Raw genomic sequence first — 21,922 nt, forward strand, 5'->3', positions numbered from 1 at the left:
AAAAGCTGAGAGTATGCACAGTACGCATGAGAAAACGTCCTCTCTAGGATACAATCAAACTTACAGGTCTTTGCGCTGATACACAGTACAGCGCACTGGTGGAGCCGACCAGTCTCTTCAAATGTCCATCAAAAAGAGAAAAACAGTACAGGCCTTACCACCAAAATGGCAGAGGTCGTTTGGACGTTATCTCTTGGTCGCACTGTTATGGCATTGATAGAGGTGCAACGGATGGTTTGTCTGCGAGCCAAGCCGCCGTTTCGGAGAAGTTCTTGAAATGCATCGGCCTGCAAGACGTCGCGTGTTAAAACGGTTAAAATGCTCCTTTGGATCGTTCGCGTTGAGGCAGGCCACTGAGCGGAGGCATCCCTGGAGTTTGACCAACAACCCTCGTGTTGGACTTTAAGGTCGCATCGTCTTTGCACACGTGGCAGTCCTCGTTAAAAAAAGAACGATAAAGAAACGAAAACGAAAAACTAAACAGTCACACACGTCCCCCAAAAGAATCACGAACGACCACAACAACAACAGCAACAACGCAAAGATCGAAACCTGCTTGATGTGCACGGCAACGGCATCGACATGAGCGGAAACGACTTCAGTTCCAATATGAACCTCCAGTTTGAACCCATGTCCCGACTGTGCCTGTTTTAGAAGTGCACGATGTAAGTCTGTAGGGTCTGCCACCTGCTTGTCTCCATGAAGATGACGTCGGTTTGCCTAGAATGTTCCAGAGTATGGCTTTAGAATGAGCTATCACCAAGGAGAGCTACCGGTCCAGAGTCAAGAGGCATGTTTTTCAGTGGTGGAAAGTACAAATATAAATGTACTGTACTAATGTAAATTATCTAGGTATCTGTACTTTACTAGTAGTAGTTTTTGCATTAGTTATGTTTTTTAATGCATTTTTTTCCCTGTTTAATGCATTTTATTCCTATGTGAGAGAGGTTATCTGTACTTTTTACTCGACTACATTCTTTAACTAGAGTGAAAAGTAGAAAGTACTTTTCTCATGTTTTCAAACACATTTCTGATGAAAGGTGCCTGAAGGTTTTGACTTTTTGAAAGATAAAAGTTAAAAGATATAAATTAAAAAATAACCAGAGAAAGTAAGTTATTGATGCGGTTGCCACGATTAACTGAAAATCAGCGAGTCAATATCAGGATCACTACATTTGACTCTGTGTACATGTACAAACATGTGTATATGATTTTTCTTTTTACTCTAAAAGTACATTTTTAAACATTTATACTTTTACGTGAGTATTTTTTTGCTCCTTTACTTAAATAACAAAACAAAGTACTTCATCCATCACTAATGTTTTTTTAGTTACTTCTGAGCAATACAATCTGTAAGTTTAATGCCATACAGTGGAACATTCCAGATGGAGCAATAACATCTCTATGGAGACAAGGAGGACTATCCACCAGAAAAGTTACATAGTGCATCTTTACCTTATTGTGATTACTATGTCTGTTTTTTACTCTATATCTGCTAGTACTTTTTCCATTGGTGTCATATACTGTAGGAACAAAGCAAACGTTGTGAACTGTCAGGCTTTTTACACTGGATGCCCTTCCGTTTCCATGCAACCACATTACCGTGAGCGGTGTATGTGTCTTTGGAAAGGATTTAAACTTCTCTATTTATTTCAATACTGACTCCACAGGCAGATCGTTTAGTTTGAAAACAGTCCTGAAATCTTAAATCATAGAAAAAACTCTTTTCACACAATGAAAATATGTGGCCGTCCGAGCATCACCAGATTTAATCCAGGTCTATAACAGAACTACACTGGGTTTAAACTAGGGTTAAACTGATCTGAAAAAGGACTCCGCAACCGCTATGCTAGTGCTAAACTAATAGTAATCAAAAGGAGGACAAAAATGTGGATTAAATTGACGCTAAATTAAGCAAATAGAACGGGATGAATCTGCGTAATACCTGAAGTAACTTGCGTACAAGTATAAACCTAAATGTATCAAACAAGATTGATATTCTGAACTGAAGTCGTTTTTACTCACGTAGATACATTTTCACAATGCAGAACATCCTCAACCATCTCCCCCTTTCCTAATCTCAAAATAGACTTGTTATAGATTTGTTATGTACACTGACTACGCCTCAAACCACCCATCCCACCGGCCGAACTCCGCCTCTTCAAATGGAGGTACCCCTATCCGGATCGTTGCCGTATCCAAAGTTGGGTCCGGGGCCGGTCGGCTGGTAGGGAATGGACGACATTGTTTTGATGGGACTCCTAAAGAACCCTCCGTTCGGCGCCCTCTGCCTGAACGGCCCAGTCCGGTGATCCTGCAGTCCGCCTCCGCCAACCCCGCCAACGCTGGCCCCGAAACCCGCGGAGAACCCGGCGGCGGCTTTGGCGGAGAGGCTGCGGCTCAGGGTCTGGATCTGTTCGGGGATGAAGGTGGTGGTGGTGATATGGGTGTTGCGGAAGTCGCTGATCTGCTCCAGGGCCTGGCGGGCAGCGGGGAGGGCGTCCATGTCGAGGGGGGTTAGGTCGACGGAAGAGGTGGAGAACTGCTTGTGGGGGCTGTCGTCCTCGGTGCACAGGCTGTTAACGCGCCGGTGTAGGTGTTCCAGGTCGATCTCCTTATCGTCCTGCGAGAGGGCGAAAGAGGGCGGGAGGGGGGAAAAAGGCGGGGCAGGGGTGGGAATGGGAAGGTTGGGCAAGATGCGGTGGATGGATACGCAAAAGACGAAGGTTTTTACGCGGTTGCAGTTGTGGTCGAAAATGGGATGATGGTAAGTGAACGTTACGGGTTAATTCAATGGCCAAAAAAGTCATTTGGCAAGACGGCAGAGAGGTCGATAATGTAGATTGGGTGGATTGCAATCCAAAGAGAAAGAATGGGTGGTAAAAATATGATTTTGAAAGGCATTGGAAAGCCGCGATAAAAATGGTAGTGGGAGTTCCATTCCACGTTTCAATGTTAATTTGTGGTGAGAAAGATTACGTTTGGCAGGCCAAAGGTAGTCCAATCCAATGAAGAAAGTCAAATTGCGGTTGGATCAAATTCGATGATGGTAAAGTTCAAAATGATGGTGGAATGGCAAAAGACAACAACAACAACAACAAAAGATTAGACGATTGGAAAGCGTGGAAATCCAGTGGGTGCCAAGCCAAATGATGGTCAAAGAAGGTAGACGACATAGTGCGAGTGTACGTGAAAGTATGAGGAAGTGGAACATCATTTGCATTAGTGGTGTTTGGCGATGGAGGGTAAGGAGAAAGGTGAAGGATTGGGGGAGATGGGGGAGGGATAAAAACACTATGAGCAGTGGTCAGAGATACTTATTGTACACATACTTAAGAGGTTTTTAAGGGAGCAGATTAAGTGGACTATAGGAGCATAACGTGCAAGTGTCAAACATCTTATCAACTACTACAGAATTACTTCATTTAAAGGCGCGCTACGCAACTTTTCTGGAGCATATTGTGCTACCTGTACGTTTAAGATGTTATCGCTTCGCCTGGAATGTTCCACGGTACGGCATTAAACTTCTCTGTCCGTGTAAATAGACACTAAAAATCCATGTTTGTTCAAAATAGCGATTTAAAACCAGCTATAAGTGAATAAATCCAACATAGAGAAGTTTAATGCCATACTGTGGAACATTTTTGGGCAGAGCAACATCAGCAGGCAGTGGAATGCGCGACAGAAAAGTTACATGGCGCGCCTTTAACACAACCACGTACTTCTTAACCCATCCGGCCTCGATTATTCACAGTGAGATCAACATCCCGTTTTCATGTGAATTTTCCCGACAGGCCAGATCCTTACTTACTTAACGAGAATACTACTAACATTCAAAGTATTTAAAGCTGTGAAAGGAAACTTATAAAAGGAGTTAAGCCGCTAAACATTTAATATCTTAGCTTAAATTACAGTATGGGTGATAGTCGGTAGAAGGTGGTCCATGCTAAACAGTACAAACGAGGGTGCAGAAAGGTAATCGGGTGCTCGTTTTCATCTGTGGTTTGTGTAGGGCGAGGTAAAAGGGGCGAGGTTGTGGGCAAAGACACTCACGGGGCAGTGCGCGGGTGCAAACGAGGAACCAGGAGATCATTTTTGGTTTACGGAAAGGCTGGGACACACGGGGATTGTCAAATTGTTGTTACTAACCGTGTCCATTGATTTTTTTTTGCAGGTACCTCTGGCCCTAGTGGTGTACGCAGATGAGTGGACAGTGGCGCCCCCCGGTGGTCATCTAAAGAAGTGACAAATTGGGGAGGAGAGGAGGAGGAGAGGACGGATACGGGTCGTTCCACTTGCTACGACACGTATGTTGAGAGGGGTGAGGTGAGAGAGATGGCCGGTGCGCTGGTGGGACGCTGGAGGAGGAGCGGGACGCAGGGACTGGCTGCATTTAGTCACTCAATTATCCAATGAGCTACTCTCAACAGGAAATACATCAAATTCCGACAGTTTAAAAATATATAATAGCCCTGATGTCACGTGAAAGCTTTTTAAAATAAAGCACACACATGACTATAACCTTTTTCTCACCACTGTACATTACAATGCTTGGTTTGCCTTGAAAAAGAAAGACGGTGCCCTCTTGTGGCATAAAAGCAGCATTGCACTACAAGGTGCATTTGTTACTAGTGCAGATTGTACAGTGAACACACAAGTTTGACACCTAGCATACTTGTTTTTAGGGCTGCAATGATTTATGGACTATTTGTGACTATAAAAACAATCTTTATCGTATTTCGATCATCGTAATTGTTATTTGTACTATAGGGCACAAGTTGATAATAACTACACCTTAATTAGTCTGAACAAAGCATGGGCAAAGACTTTTACAATGAACAAATTATTTATTAATAATGATTCAGGCTAAAAAAATATACTTAATCATTGGGTTAGGGTGAGCAGTTATGTGTTAGAGTAATAACACATGAAAGCTTTTTAAAATAATGATTAATGATTATAATTAAGCAGTTACTAAGCCTGAGTATTTCTTAATAAAACATTTGAACATTATGATTTTTGCTTTTTTAAGGCTATTAAAAAGGTATACAAAGTGTTACCACAAAAAGTACTTGGACTAGAACAAAACTATTTAGGTTTTCCATCAATTATACAACTTCTTTGTGATTTTTACTCTTCTGACACAATATTTAAACCTTTGGTTGATAATGTATTTAAGAAGTCTCGACGTACAATAGAAGTCATCACTGTCTAGTCGACTACTAAAATAATCAATAGTTGCAGCCCTATTTCTTTTTTCTCTGAGGACCTAATAACCAAAGCGCGTCGGTGCATTTCCGTGAATCTACTGCATGAATAACCTGGGGGTGGGGGGCGAGGTGGTGAAGGTGCTCATTCTCAATTTGGGTGCGATCTCGGGGGGGTTAGCGGGCTCGTAGGAGTGCTGGACGATGAGGGCGCACGGTATGTCGCAGCAGGCCGGGGGCTGGTAGCGGGAGCTGGGGACCGACCCGGCGCTGGCGTTGCCCGTGCACATGGTGCCCATGGTGCCCATGCCCGAGCTCTGATTCTGGGTAGGAGCGCCGTGCAGGCCCAGGGGGTGCTCGTTGGTGGTGTGACCGCACGGGTCGCTCTGCCGCACGGACGGGCCATCTGCCTGGCTCTAAAGTGAGTTGTTGTTTTGTTTGTTTTTTAGGTTTGGTATAGAAGGTGGATTTATGGAAGTGCATGCATGTTGTTTTTGACAGCAACCAGCCAGTAAAATAATCAAGCAATACATGGATGTTTTATGAGAGATGGGGTAAAGAATTGGGGAGGGGGGTTTTGAATCGGGGGAGACAGACAGGTGGGGTGAGTGAGAAGAAAGACATGGAAGTCAGTCGGCAGCACACACAGTTCTCAAGCATCGGCAGCTGCGTTGTGCCCTCACAGACACAAACAATAAAGTACCTGGAAAAGGGGAGATGTTTTTATGGCATTTTCTACTTTTCTCCCTCAAAACAGAGTACTTATCTACAAAAACAAAGCAAAGTCGCTATAAGCCACAGTGACACAAGTTGGGAAGTAGGGTTAGCGCTAAGAGACAGGCGTTTCTTCTACCAAATGATTGAAAGCGCTAGGTTGCGTTCACGTGATATAATAGCAGCTTAAAATTGAGCTAGAAGACAGTGGAATCTTAATTTATCTGCAACTTATGGGCCGACATGGAGGAGAAAATGGCACAAAGTTGGTTCAGTGACTTCTAATTTTGTCATAATAGCGTCAGAAATGAGTGCCATTGTTCAAACAGACGTCGTACTCGTCCGTTGAAAGGACTTTAAGACGTGAGATTAACATGGCAAGTTTGCGTATTTCTTTCAAAAGCAGCGAGCCTTTATGAAATTGTAGAACGTGAACACCACCGACGCGACACGCCTGTTCGTCTCACGCTAAATCTACTCCAGATAAGACCAAAACCACAAGTGTTACAAATATGGAAAAGTTCTGACAAGAGACTTCAATGTTGTTCGTGGGCGTTTGCGTTGTCGTGGCAGAACTCTCTCATATTGACTATTGAAAACATCCATAAAGAGCAATACAGTTGGTTGGATGATGTCATTGATGAGATGTATATTGTCATACACAAATGTGCTCGTTACACCTATGAACCCAGCATAAGAAAGAGAGCTTGTTACGATCAATAACACATTTGCAAGTGCAGCTACTTTACATTTATAGTGCATTTATAGTTGAATTAGTAGTTTAATTTGATGTTTAAAACCATCTGAAAACATACTTATTATACTGTGTAAGTCTGTATAATTATCTCATATAAAAATGTCAAGTTACTTAATTAAAACAAGCTGTATTTTCTCATATTGCTTACAGCATGTGTCTTTTACTGCTGACATTTCTTGTATCTGCATTGCACATTCGGTAATAATGGTAAATTACTATAAATTGTGCTAAAATTAATTCTATCCAACAATAAGTCACTCATGAATCTATGTCTGTAAAAGTGTGAAATAAAGAAAATGGCTGAGGCTTAAATGGATACACTTAAGCAAGGATCCATGTGTTATGTGCGATTATGTGATGGCAAAACTGTGTATTTATGTTTAACATGTATTTTCATACAAAGAAACAAATGAAAAATATAGTTTTAGTGCATATACTGTACATTAAATCGCTTTAAAGAAGATATGATGATTTTGTTGGCTCTATAGTTAAATCTGTGGATTATTATTTTGTACTTTGAACATTTTAAATTGCAATATTGCTCTAAAACCACTTAATAAAAGAAACAACACAGATGAAAACTGCGGCGCTGTTTTCCGACTGCCACTTTACAGCACGTTTTTTCATTTTTTTCATTTGTGCGTTTGAAACAGACATGGAACACTCTAAATACATCTTCCAGTGGGTAAATGAGAAGGGAAAACAACATAACACGGTTAAAAGTCGACTTTGCATAGAGTGTCTCCTTTAAAAAGATATGGTTTTCGATAGCATAATAAAAATGCAAATATGGATCACTTAACTGCATACACTTTTTAAATATACAAAATGAAGGGTTATGGTTTGATCTTTCAGTGATAATCAACATTATAATAAGTGTTTGATGTATTGCAAGTTAAGTCATCGAAACAACACTGCAAAGCGGCGTTCTCATGACGGCGTTTTGGACACAGCCACGTTGCTGTCGATGGTATGAAAATGCATTGTATATAAATTATTATAATATATTATAATTCTACAACATTAACATGCAAGTTTATGTAAATCCAAACAATAAACAGAACAGAGGCTTCGTCACAGGGATGTAACAGAACTATACATTATCAAGCACATTTGGAATATATATAAACGGTAAGCTTATGGGGCTAAAATGCTGTTACCACGTTATAATAAACACACCTTATTTTGCCTTAATAAAGCAAGAACAAAGTCTTAATTCATGATGAACAAATAGTTTCTTTAAGATTGATCCAGGCTTAGTAAATACTTTATTAAGTGTTAAGAGTTATGGTATTAATGAAGTAGTTGCTAAGCTTAAATCATTCTTTATAAAGTATTTGTTGTCTTTGCTCATGCTTTATTAAGGGTTTTAAAAGTATAGTTACTATAATGTGTTAAGAAAATGTGCAAATACCTTTGAAGAAAGAGTATAGTTTGAAAAATACCTAAATAAAAGGCAGGAGGAACTACATATACCATGATGCTTTGCTCCTTCTCAGTGCACACGACATGAAGACATTACAGACTTAGTTCTAATATTTAGAAATATGTCAATAAAAATGCACCATGTGGAGAAGAGGATGCATTTCTATATATGTTTAACTTCCCAATTGCAATAAATAAACTATGAGATGATCATTTTGAATATCGTTACATCCCGATAAATCACCGTGCACCACAAAACGTTTGGACAGATACTTACTCCAATGCGGCGAACACAGCGTTACAATGTAACTATGAGGGCACATTTACACAGAATATGATTAAACGTGCTTAAATATGTCACACAATATGGGATAAACAGCAGGGGGCGGACTGTAGCGCGTATGGGGATGGAGTGTGCATCAGTACGCGTCGCAATTGACCTAGAGCTCCAGCGTTCGCACTGATGGATGAAGCCGCCTTTGATTTATGCTCATCTTTAGCCGCGTGCTTGAAGTGAATCCATCTTCAACTTGTAAGTGCGTGCGGTTAAGCGGGTGATGACTTATTTCCTGATTGCTGCAGGTGACAGGAACGGCGCGGAAACATAAAATAAATACATCGACTAAGAAGAATAAAGCGTGTGTCCCCAGCAAAAGCGACACAGGTTTGTCAAAAAAAAATGACGTTTACTATATAGCATGTTAGCATAGCATTGTGCGCTGGTAATGAGAATGGTGTTTCAGTGTTCAAGATGATTTTAGATGAATACACGAGCCAGAAAATGGCATTTGTCTCATACATTTGTACCAGTCAAAGTGTTTAAATTCATAATTCAGGGCATTGGGCGGCAGTGGCACAGTTTATACATCGTCAGCCCACAAATTTAGAGGTTGGTGTTTTGAATGAGTGGTTGTTGAGGCTGTTAGCTTGTCATGTTAGCAGTCATGTAAGCGTCAGTCAGCCCCAAGGCAGCTATGGCTACAGAAATAGTTTACGACCAAAGGGTAAATATAAAACAATACAATACAAAATGCTTGGAGAACATTAAAAAAATCAGTTGGAAGAATGTATGTAACACCATGGGAAAGTGCGCACTATCCACAGGGAATGATACTGGTCGATGGAGAAGTCGTGGTTGCCAGGCGGCTCAGCATTATCATGTGTTTTGGGAATGTCCTATTGCTCATAAACACAGCACTGCACACACTGTTTTCAGCATCGGCATGTATCTGGGCCTCAGAACTCCTGCCACGGGCACGATACATGGATACCTGAGGAGCATAGTACTGTCGGCAGGAAAGAAGGCCATCACAAGGAGATGGGTGACAAAAAAAACTGTCAAAGACCGCACCAAAATTATAACCGACAGTCGAAAATGACTTGTAGAAAATGTAAAATGTACCAATTTAACTGACTTTGGAGCTATGTAAAAGCGATGTACACTGTTTGTATGCTCTCTCTCTCTCTCTCTCTCTCTCTCTCTCTCTCTCTCTCTCTCTCTCTCTCTCTCTCTCTCTCTCTCTCTCTCTCTCTCTCTCTCTCTCTCTCTCTCTCTCTCTCTCTCTCTCTCTCTCTCTCTCTCTCTCTCTCTCTCTCTCTCTCTCTCTCTCTCTCTCTCTCTCTCTCTCTCTCTCTCTCTCTCTCTCTCTCTCTCTCTCTCTCTCTGTATTGTTTCTGTTCTGTGTCCTTGTATTATGCTAAAACAATACATGCGTTTGCGGTGACGTCATACATCCGGGACTTCCCCATCGCCATTTTGAAAGGGGCACGCGATATACTAGCAACCACCACGACTGCATCCTTTTCTACGGCATAATGAGCTACGAATACTTTGATTCTTTAGAGGATAACGGCAAACTAAGGTACACGACAAAGCTATCATTCCTTGGTCTGACAACAGCGCGATGTCCTTCAAGAATGCAGGTTTTTGGCATTTTGGACTCATATTTCCTGGATTTCGTATGTAGTCGACGTGCTGTTGTGCCCCTTTCAAAATGTCGGACTCGGTTGCTACTGCACAAGTTCCCGGATGTGCGAACGCATGTATACCGACTATAGCTTTTAAAACCTACTTTGAACATGGCACAGAGTTTTGAAGCTCATCCCAGACGTTCGTTTACTGAAATGTTGACTTTCTATCTCTCCTAATATCGAGAAGGATAGAGCCACGTCTATGACCTCTGTACCACACAAACAAGTGTATGATTAATGTTGGTAAAAGAGGTTGTTGGCGCAGAAGGACTGGCGTGTTGCGAGGGCTCGTCTCTTCACACTCTTTTGATTAAACTTCTGGCACTTCCTCACAAAAACAAGTGATCATCGAGGCATGTTTTACCACTGTAACCTTTGGAATCGCAGTAGAAACTCCAATACCCACATTCATATTCAAAGTGATATTATAAAACAACTTTGTAGACCCCGGCAACGCTAAACCCCAAACGCATCAGGACGTTAAGCCTTACAAAGCTCATCCCGACGCCCCAAACCGTGTTCACCGTCACCGTGACAGCGAGGAGCCCACGGAGTAGTTCATTTGAAGTGACGGTTCGCGCGGCGTGGAGTGCAGTTAATTACAGGCGTTCTGCTTTGCTTCCCTTTATTCATTTAACGTGGCGGAGCTCAGATGGCATTTAGCACACCGGGCGGACTCCATCGGCCACGACTGAGGCAGCTGGACACGCTCAGCTCGATCTTCAGAGGACGCTTTTACGCAATAATTACCTACTGTCTTACCGCGACAAAAAACGAGGAGTGGGAGATGTAGTCAAAAGTGAAAACGTGTAGAAATACCAGACAAAATTCATCACAAAAGCTCATTCCAAACACTTACTGGGGTTCAGACTCTATTTTCTCACACACTGACATCTCTTCCATGACCACGGGATTCGTCTTTCCACACGGTCGTTTCAGAAATGCATCAGTTGTGTTTAAATACCGTGCTGCAGCGGGAAAATCATCACCTGCAGCGGTTATTGAGTAGTCGGAGAGGCCTTGTTTGAATTAGTTGAATTTATTTGGTTCAATTTACTCGATACACATTCACAACAACAACTTTTCTTTCCTCATTATTGGTATGATTCTGCACTTTTAGTTGAGGGCTTTCTGTGAATGACAATAATGTTACTCTGACTTATGCATTCAGCGCTCTTCCTTTATTACCAATACAACCACATGTATACACATAATGAAAAGTTATTCATATTACAGTCTAAACTCTTTGCTTTGGATCAACATAAATGAATTAAATGGAAAAAGATGATGTAGTATATTAAAATGGGGTTAACGTGTCATTGCTGGGTGGTTAATACTATAATTAGGCCAATATGTGGAGTGACAAAGTTCCCCGTCGTTCTTCTTTGGTCCAGTGCTCACGTGTCGTTTGAAGAACACGCCCCCTACAGGGACAACAGCCGGTCTGACCAGAACATTGTCCATCGATGGTTGAACTATTGGGTTTTTGTTGTTTGGGGTCATCTATCAAACATGGCCACGGCTGACTGAGCCGCACGCGCCCGGCAGGCGGCTTTTTAATGACCGATTACTTTGGACGTTGACAACACGTGGAAACAGTGATCTTAAATAATATACTGGTGCTGCCGTTGTTATTTAACTTTATTGTATTGTAGGGGAATGGAGATGGACATTCCACGGCCAGATAACAGAAAATCTCTCTTTAGACATTGGGGTTTTTTCGTTCTCCCTGTCTCCCTCACCGCAGGGGAGCCGCTGTGACTTTTCTGCTAACAGATCTTCTTCTCCCCTCAGTCTTACAGGAAGACGCCCCGATGAACTATGTTTAACGTGATTATGCCATGAATGTTTGTCCGAATCAACTCCCTACACCGCATGTTTCACCTTGTGTTACGTATTTTTCCACTGTTTAAGGTTTTATATTCCCGATGCTTTAACTCGAGCGCCCATCACAGGTGAAAGAAGATGTAAAATGTGTCTACCTCAAGAAATAATGTGCACAAACTGCCAAAAGTGTTTAACGTGTAAATGTTAAAACAGGGTTCAATGTTTTTGCCATTATTATTTACGTTACTCCAGTTTTATTTTCTCGGTCAGGAAAATGTTAAACAGGAAGTTTTCGCAGTAGCGCCCGCCCCTTTCGCTCCCAGCATGCCCTGCGGGCCAGGTATCAAAAGGACGCTCCAAGCTAGAAACGCTCTCTTGCTCTTGCTCCTCTTGCTCTCCTCTTCCTCTTCTCTTCTCTCTTGGAAGCCGTCTCCACGGACGAGCCTTTCACTTTTCCTTTGTCTCAACAAAATCCGTCCGTCACGTGGTCGACAAGGCCATGCCAGCCCTGGACTCTGAAACCACCTGAAACCACCTGGAACTACCTGGAACTACCTGGAACTAAGCTTAGGTGCTAAACCGGACAGAGACTTTCTTTGCTACTTCGTTTCTTTTCTTTTTGAAGTAATCTACGCCGTTTACGTGGATCAGCGCTACGTCCTCATCTGAGTAAAGGCCGCGTGAGGAGCTAACACGCCGCTAAAGCGTTCTACCGCTTAGGAACTCTCGGATATCGCCTCCGTTGCCGCCGCCGCTTCAAGGAGGTCGCAGCACACCGCTCCACGCGACCCCTCGCTCCCCGGCGCAGCACACCGCTCCCCGGCGCCAAGGACCCTACAGCACGTCGCAGCCTCCTCCGCTCCACGCGACGCATCGCTCCCCGACCGCCGCCAGCTCCACGGCCGCCGTTCGCTTCACGAACCTTCGCCGCCACAACGCTCCACGCGACGCCGCGCTACGGACCTCGTCCGCGGACAAGGACCAGTCAGACCGAGTCTACAGAACCGTAAGCCGAGTCCATTGTGCGGTCCTCTTGTGGCGTGATTTGGGTAGAGCTCAGCTGTTCCTCCTCCCTTTAGCTTCTCACTTTCCCTCTTTTTGATATAGATTAGCATAGACATGTTTGGTTATCAAAGGCAAAACCCTGGTTTAACATTATCTGCATGAAATCTGCTGTTAAATCTGATATAACGTCACCTGTGATTTACCTGTGCGCATTTCTGCTCCGGTGTTTTGATTACCCTTTTGATAAATAAACTACGCGAAAGAGTTATTGACTATTGTTTGTTTGATTAGACTATGTGTAAGTCCCTGAATCGTGAAACACCCTTCAGACCTTTTAACGAGCGCGATTAAGGACCGTATCTTAGCTCTTTGGGTTTAACCCTGGTGCCCCGTCTTGTCTCGTTTCTGCTAAGAAATCTTCCTTAATCATAAACTGAATACATGTAGTTTGAGACCCTACAGTATCTTCATTTATACACAAGTTTTGATTGGTGTGTTTTTTTTTGGGTATTTTCTCTCAATAGAAAACATATTAAAAAAAACTAAAAGAAAAAAATGTTATTAAAACAGAACAAAAACACGAGAAAATGTTGGTTGATAAGTGGAGATATAGCTTCAAAACAGCCGTGACAAATGGCCGCACACTGTTTGCATCCAATTGTAAGACGTATTATTCCTCTCAAAGCCAGAACAAAGAGCCTGAAATGTCACAGTATGTTTTAGGATGTTTTAGGATGTTTTAGGATGAGTTGTTTTGGTGATTCACCCACTGCTTTTCCGTGTTTTTTAAGTTTTGTAAGTGTGAACAGTGGCCAAAGTGTTTATGATGGAGTTAGACTTACATGGTCCTCTCACAGTTTGAAAATCAGGTACTCCAGCTTTAAGAAACATCACAATAAATTCACATAATTTAGTCCAGCAAGTCTAATCATATATCTTGCTGTACAAACAAAATGATGTGTATGTGTCTATGAATTTTAGGGATAAATGTAGAGTGGTTTTGAAGTCAAATGATTTTTTTCACGCCGGGTGCGATTGTGCATCACTGTGAAGAGTCAAAAGATTAAATATACCCATCAATCACAGCTTTAGTGGTTCCAAAGCAAAAAACAAACAAATTACAGCCTGGATCATATACAGTCCTGCTGAGTATTTGTGTATGTTTCAATATGTGGTCCTCATTGAAAATAGTTTGGACCCCAATGCTTTAATGGAACAAATCTGACTTTTTATTGTTCATGCCAATTGGAAGCAAAAAATAAAATGGAACCAAAAACAGAGATCAATCAATATGAAAACAAAAACAATCTTAATCAAATGGTTGCTTTGGTCACATGGCCCAGCCCTGTTCGAATATAACCCGAGTGTATGTTTTTGTCGTATTGTACGGGCACGACACTTCACTACCGCCAAAAAAACCAACAACACAGTTTCTCTGCGCCAATCTTGACTAATAATAACCGCTTCATTGTATTTTTTTCAATGTAATCAAAAGCTTTAGGAAGTCGAGCACGCAGCAACGGCCTCGTCGAACCTCGCGTCGTTCATATGTGGCGTTTAGGTGAAGACAAACGGTGTTTAGATCCCCGCTGTTTACCACTGAGAGCTGCTCACGGCGAGGGGCTGATTCCGCTGGCTGCACTTCGGGTTAATGGTGGCGGCGGGGGAGAAAGGGGGCGAGGCGGGGGAGAAAGGGGGCCAGGCGGGTTAAGTGCCGCACTATCAGAGAAGCTAACTGTGCTTAAGCCCACGCTGGGTTTGGTCTCTTCAGCGGCAGCACAGCAGAGGGCGGGACTACTGGTCTGAATGACAGATTAAAGCTGGAAGCAGGCGGCGGCTCCAGGTGGGGGTCCACAGGGGGGGGGGTCGAACAGGGATGGGCGTGGCAGTGCAAAGAAGATCAATGAAGTTAAATAGGAGTCAAGTTTGGGGGCAATCGAACCAAACGGTATTAAAAAAGAGCTGCTGAAATGTCCATGACAATACCACAGTCTGAATTTAGTCCAAGTTTGGTTCTTCTTTCGCCTGTGAGTGAGTCGACAAGTGACTTTATTTTTTCTTTCAGATATTATTCAGTTTTTAATCTTATTTTTGTATCTACTATCCTTTGAAAACACCACTGTGGAATGTTTCGTTCTTCTAGTTTCAGTCAATTCAAACTATAAGTCAGATGTTATAATCCCAGTCTGTTACTTTTACTTCAGTAGTAGTGATTGAGAAAAACTGGTTTCGATCTCAATGGGTTTCTTACCTGGTTAAATATAGGTGAATACATAAAATAAATACATACAATAAAATAAATACATAAAATAATAATAATTATTTAATTTTATCATTATTTTATTTTTTCCTCCATTCCCTAATAAGATATGAGAGGAGTTTTGTTAATAAGAGTTTTTTTGTTTTGTTCATAAGAGTTCTTCTTTTTCCTATAAGTTATCTGTCCTTTCCTCCTGTATCTACTGCATTGTAACAACAACATTTCTCCATGTGTGGACAATAAAGGATTATCTTATCTTAAAATTATTATGTAGTCTCCTGCTGAATGACTTGAATGAATGAATAAAGATGGGATTCTGTCGTTTAGTTACAGAAAACTGAATCCCTGCATTAGACTGTATTATGCAACATATTCAGTTACACGCTCCAATCAGAGTGATGATTTCTGAATGCTTGGAATACTTTCACGATGAGTAGCGCAATACTGTAGAAACTAAAAATGTGACGTAAGAATAGAAATTGCTGGGTGCACGGCCCTGCGACGAGTTGGCCACTGTCCAGGGTGTACCCTGCCTAAGGCCCGAAGTCACAGGGATAGGCTCCAGTCAACCGCCACCCCGAACAGGAACAAGCGGTGGAAAATGGATGGATGGATTGTCCTGCGTTTATCACTGATTAGAAAAAGGACTAAATACCACAGTGTATTCTCTTGGTTTTAGGAAAGTAACTGCACTAGAATACAGTTATATGTGTATTCTGAAACATGAATATCTGATACAACTGCACTTCATTACTTTCCGACACTGTCAACATTACCCTCCAGGACTCTAACATGTTGCTTGGCCGCTCCCCCAACTAAAGCAGCCCTCTTTAAGTTAAAGCCACACGCACGGCGCGAGCAGTTAATTGGCAGTTAAATATATCCTGTACCTGCGGCGCTCAGGTGAATCCGCGCACGCTCGACTCGTAAATCTGCCGGAGACCGCGGGAGTGCGAATAAAAGTCAAATCAACGAAGCAACAGCCCGGAGGAGGCGTGATTCATGCGGGCCACACTTTGAAACGCTTGATCAGAGGATGCTAAGTACGCCGCTGGAATTAGCGCTCAGCAAACAAAGCTCCTGGAACGGTTAGCATGCTTTATCAAACCAGCTAATAACACTTTTGACATTGTTTATCTGCGGATGAGAGTTAAATCATCTTATCCTGTTCTCGCCGGGCCAACGCCGCCCGCTAAGTGAAACACGCCGGACGTTTCAGGAAGTGCTAATGTGGAGTTTGTCAGCATTCCAGTAGGAGGAAGAATCAATGTAAATATTGTCAATGTCATCAGATTAAATGGTGTATTTAGAATTGGCACGGAGAATATACTGGCTTTACTTTATTTAGTTAAATCTGTTGTTGTGTAGCTGCTCTTCACCGAAACATCGAGTTCTACGCTTTCATATGCAGTGAATGCCACGCTTTCCATTCAAGCAACCTCGCTCCATCTCACAGCAGAACCATCAGCCCCCTCAGCCTCCTCCGCCTCCTCAGCCCCCTAAGACCTCTCAGCCTCCTCAGCCCCCTAAGACCTCTCAGCCCCCTCAGACCCCTAAGCCTCCTCAGCCTCCTCAGACCCCTCAGCCTCCTCAGCCTCCTCCGCCTCCTCAGCCCCCTAAGACCTCTCAGCCTTCTCAGCCTCCTGAGACCCCTCAGCCTCCTCAGACCCCTCAGCCTCCTCAGCCTCCTCAGCCCCCTCAGCCTCCTCAGCCCCCTCAGCCTCCTCAGCCTCCTCAGACCCCTCAGCCTCCTCAGCCTCCTCAGCCTCCTCAGCCCCCTAAGACCTCTCAGCCTCCTAAGACCTCTCAGCCCCCTCAGACCCCTAAGACCCCTCAGCCTCCTCAGACCCCTCAGCCTCCTAAGACCTCTCAGCCCCCTCAGCCTCCTGAGACCCCTCAGCCCCCTCTCAGCCAGTAAGAGTAAGAAGAAGAGTAAGAAGAAGAGTAAGAAGAAGAGTAAGAAGAAGAAGAGTAAGAAGAAGAAGAGTAAGAAGAAGAAGAAGAAGAAGAAGAAGAGGAAGAGGAAGAGGAAGAGGAAGAGGAGGAAGAAGAAGAAGAAGAAGAAGAAGAAGAAGAAGAAGAAGAAGAAGAAGCTGAAGAAGAAGAAGCTGAAGAAGAAGAAGAAGAAGAAGAAGAAGAAGAAGAAGAAGAAGAAGAAGAAGAAGAAGAAGAAGAAGAAGAAGAAGAAGAAGAAGAAGAAGAAGAAGAAGAAGAAGAAGAAGAAGAAGAAGAAGAAGAAGAAGAAGAAGAAGAAGAAGAAGAAGAAGAAGAAGAAGAAGAAGAAGAAGAAGAAGAAGAAGAAGAAGAAGAAGAAGAAGAAGAAGAAGAAGAAGAAGAAGAAGAAGAAGAAGAAATATCCAAAATACAAATCTACAAATGTTGAACTTTTGGTTTTGCATTTGCTCCACAAACTGGTCATCTTAATCCTGCGACATTACATTTCATGCACATCACCTGCCCTAATTGTTTTAATCTCACATGTCCCAAGTACTTACCGCTAAAGCACATCGTCATATTCTTCACACCCTTCGGATTGCTTTCATTAGATATAATTGTAATAGCATTAAATGAGCCTCTCTTTTCTCTTCCTTCACTCCACACCGCTCTTCAATTAGCCAACATTTCACTCAGCTAAACCAGAATGTATGCGGAATCCATTACGACCCACGGCCTAAACGCGCTAATTGAAACTCATTTAGCTTCGTATCTCCACGGGCCGCGAGTCGGGCGATAGGTTAACCCGCCGTTTCACGTACTCTGAAACCGCAAACGTGAAGCGCGGCAACGTCGCGGGGGGAAACAAAGAATCCCCAATTCCATTTACCTTTCCAAAATGTATTTCTGAAGGAGATCAATCCACTCGCAAAATTAAACCGTCGCAAGCGCATTGGCTCCCAAAAAAATATCATTTCACAGTTAATTTTCCCGCTGCTCCTCGGTGGCTCTGTTTTGCATATCAGATTTGTCACACTTTGCACCAATTTCACAGTTTTGATTAGTTATTTACTTCCGAAGCCGCAGCGGGCGCTGGGGAAGAGGCAAAAGGTGGTCGGGATCGGTGTTGGGCTGCGCCGGCGCTGATAGGATAGTTGTTGATGATAAAAAAAACACATTTCCCCATCGTTGGCGTCTAAATCACAGGCGGAACCGGAGAGCCGAAGAATATCAATGTTTTCCAAATGGGGCGCTCTGTGTGGTTTTTGTATTCCGGACCAGTTCAGCGCCGCGTTGGGAGTTTCAGGGGGAAGCAGCCGCACAGACTCAGCTTTACTCGAGTCACGTTGAATCACAGCGTCGTTTTCAGACAGAATACTTTGTACTTCTGACCTAGAAGTAAAAGTGTCGGTTCCTTTTCCCATCGTGAGTGAGTCTACACGTGACAAATGTCGGGAATATTAGATGACATTTGAGTTTCTTGCACTGACTGCTCCTTCAGATATTATTTATTCTCTCACATTTATGTGTTTTTCCTTCGCAAATACCAGATTTTGTCCATTCATGAATTATTTGTTCTTTCAATTTCACGTGTTACTCCAAGTTATTCTTAGTAGTAGATACTTTTTTACTCTTACATGAGTAATTTTTTGGGCCACCGGGTTTCACTTACGACTTTTACTTATTTGTATTCTTTATTTGAGCATTGGTGTTGCCGTGCTCTTTGGGAGACTCACAGTTGCGTCACAATGAGTGGTATAATATTGTAAAAGCATTTATTCATGTGTAAATTAATTCTCCGTAAAGCAGGAAGTGTGCTGTTAGCGTGCTAATTGATGTTAGCTTCAACGTTTTAACTAGTTATCTCGCCGCGTGTTGTGGAAAGTGCATATTTAGACCGCTGCAACGACTGCTTTTTACGTTTTTAATGTCGCTTTTTTTGGATACTAAAAGGTACAGAAGACAGTACAACTACAGAAGACGTACAACTACAGAAGACGTTCAACTACAGAAGACGTACAACTACAGAAGACGTTCAACTACAGAAGACGTACAACTACAGAAGACGTGAAACTACAGAAGACATACAACTACAGAAGACCTGCAACTGCAGAAGACGTGCAACTACAGAAGACGTACAACTACAGAAGACGTGCAACTACAGAAGACGTGCCACTACAGAAGACGTACGACTACAGAAGACTTGCAACTACAGAAGACGTGCAACTACAGAAGACGTGCCACTACAGAAGACGTACAACTACAGAAGACGTACAACTACAGAAGACGTTCAACTACAGAAGACGTGCAACTACAGAAGACGTACAACTACAGAAGACGTGCAACTACAGAAGACGTACAACTACAGAAGACGTACAACTACAGAAGACGTGCAACTACAGAAGACGTACAACTACAGAAGACGTGCAACTACAGAAGACGTACGACTACAGAAGACGTACAACTACAGATGACGTACAACTACAGAAGACTTGCAACTACAGAAGACCTGCAACTGCAGAAGACGTGCAACTACAGAAGACGTACAACTACAGAAGACGTACAACTACAGAAGACGTTCAACTACAGAAGACGTACAACTACAGGAGACGTGAAACTACAGAAGACATACAACTACAGAAGACCTGCAACTGCAGGAGACGTGCAACTACAGAAGACGTACAACTACAGAAGACGTACAACTACAGAAGACGTACAACTACAGAAGACGTACAACTACAGAAGACGTGCAACTACAGAAGACGTACGACTACAGAAGACGTACGACTACAGAAGACGTACAACTACAGAAGACTTGCAACTACAGAAGACCTGCAACTGCAGAAGACGTGCAACTACAGAAGACGTACAACTACAGAAGACGTACAACTACAGAAGACGTTCAACTACAGAAGACGTACAACTACAGGAGACGTGAAACTACAGAAGACATACAACTACAGAAGACCTGCAACTGCAGAAGACGTGCAACTACAGAAGACGTACAACTACAGAAGACGTACAACTACAGAAGACGTACAACTACAGAAGACGTACAACTACAGAAGACGTACAACTACAGAAGACTTGCAACTACAGAAGACCTGCAACTGCAGAAGACGTGCAACTACAGAAGACGTACAACTACAGAAGACGTACAACTACAGAAGACGTGCCACTACAGAAGACGTACAACTACAGAAGACGTACAACTACAGAAGACGTATAACTACAGAAGACGTTCAACTACAGAAGACGTGCAACTACAGAAGACGTACAACTACAGAAGACGTGCAACTACAGAAGACGTGCCACTACAGAAGACGTACGACTACAGAAGACTTGCAACTACAGAAGACGTGCAACTACAGAAGACGTGCAACTACAGAAGACGTACAACTACAGAAGACGTACAACTACAGAAGACGTACGACTACAGAAGACGTACAACTACAGAAGACGTACAACTACAGAAGACTTGCAACTACAGAAGACATACAACTACAGAAGACCTGCAACTGCAGAAGACGTGCAACTACAGAAGACGTACAACTACAGAAGACGTACAACTACAGAAGACGTTCAACTACAGAAGACGTACAACTACAGGAGACGTGAAACTACAGAAGACATACAACTACAGAAGACCTGCAACTGCAGAAGACGTGCAACTACAGAAGACGTGCCACTACAGAAGACGTACGACTACAGAAGACTTGCAACTACAGAAGACGTGCAACTACAGAAGACGTGCCACTACAGAAGACGTACAACTACAGAAGACGTACAACTACAGAAGACGTACAACTACAGAAGACGTTCAACTACAGAAGACGTGCAACTACAGAAGACGTACAACTACAGAAGACGTACAACTACAGAAGACGTGCCACTACAGAAGACGTACGACTACAGAAGACTTGCAACTACAGAAGACGTGCAACTACAGAAGACGTGCAACTACAGAAGACGTACAACTACAGAAGACGTACAACTACAGAAGTCGTGCAACTACAGAAGATGTACAACTACAGAAGACGTGCAACTACAGAAGACGTACGACTACAGAAGACGTACAACTACAGAAGACTTGCAACTACAGAAGACATACAACTACAGAAGACCTGCAACTGCAGAAGACGTGCAACTACAGAAGACGTACAACTACAGAAGACGTGCAACTACAGAAGACGTGCCACTACAGAAGACGTACGACTACAGAAGACGTGCAACTACAGAAGACGTACAACTACAGAAGACTTGCAACTACAGAAGACATACAACTACAGAAGACCTGCAACTGCAGAAGACGTACAACTACAGAAGACGTGCAACTACAGAAGACGTGCAACTACAGAAGACCTGCAACTGCAGAAGACGTACAACTACAGAAGACAGTACAACTACAGAAGACGTGCAACTACAGAACACGTACAACTACAGAAGACGTACAACTACAGAAGACTTGCAACTACAGAAGACTTGCAACTACAGAAGACGTACAGCTACAGAAGACGTAGAACTATAGAAGACGTAGAACTACAGAAGACGTACAACTACAGAAGACGTCCAGCTACAGAAGACGTACGACTACAGAAGACGTGCAACTACAGAAGACGTACAACTACAGAAGACTTGCAACTACAGAAGATGTACAACTACAGAAGACGTGCAACTACAGAAGTACAACTACAGAAGACGTGCAACTACAGAAGACTTGCAACTACAGAAGACGTACAATTACAGAAGACGTACAACTACAGAAGACGTACAACTACAGAAGACTTGCAACTACAGAAGATGTACAACTACAGAAGACGT

General features: G+C 42.9%; 1 protein-coding gene across 4 annotated transcripts in view; it reads right to left on the reverse strand.

Moving 5' to 3' along the window:
- Nucleotides 1-21,922, reverse strand: part of grid2 (glutamate receptor, ionotropic, delta 2) — a 788,159-nt gene that overhangs the window by 8,155 nt on the left and 758,082 nt on the right. Inside the window, exons 16-17 of one of the 4 annotated variants that reach the window (XM_072433309.1) lie at nt 5,322-5,623; nt 2,223-2,623 (exon numbers count right to left, since the gene is read on the reverse strand). The exons of 1 other annotated variant lie outside the window; for it this stretch is intronic. In XM_072433309.1, the coding sequence (XP_072289410.1) occupies nt 2,518-2,623; nt 5,322-5,623 (408 nt within the window). In that variant the 3' untranslated portion in view covers nt 2,223-2,517. Of the gene's footprint in view, nt 1-1,951; nt 2,624-5,321; nt 5,624-5,910; nt 5,974-21,922 lie in introns of those variants that run through there. 2 more of the 4 variants (XM_072433311.1, XM_072433308.1) reach the window with 2 other exon arrangements.

The sequence above is a fragment of the Eucyclogobius newberryi genome, unplaced genomic scaffold (genome assembly GCF_026437365.1).
Source record: "Eucyclogobius newberryi isolate DKJ021-1_F unplaced genomic scaffold, fEucNew1.0.hap1 SCAF_6, whole genome shotgun sequence".
In the NCBI taxonomy this organism is placed as follows: Eukaryota; Metazoa; Chordata; class Actinopteri; order Gobiiformes; family Gobiidae; genus Eucyclogobius; species Eucyclogobius newberryi.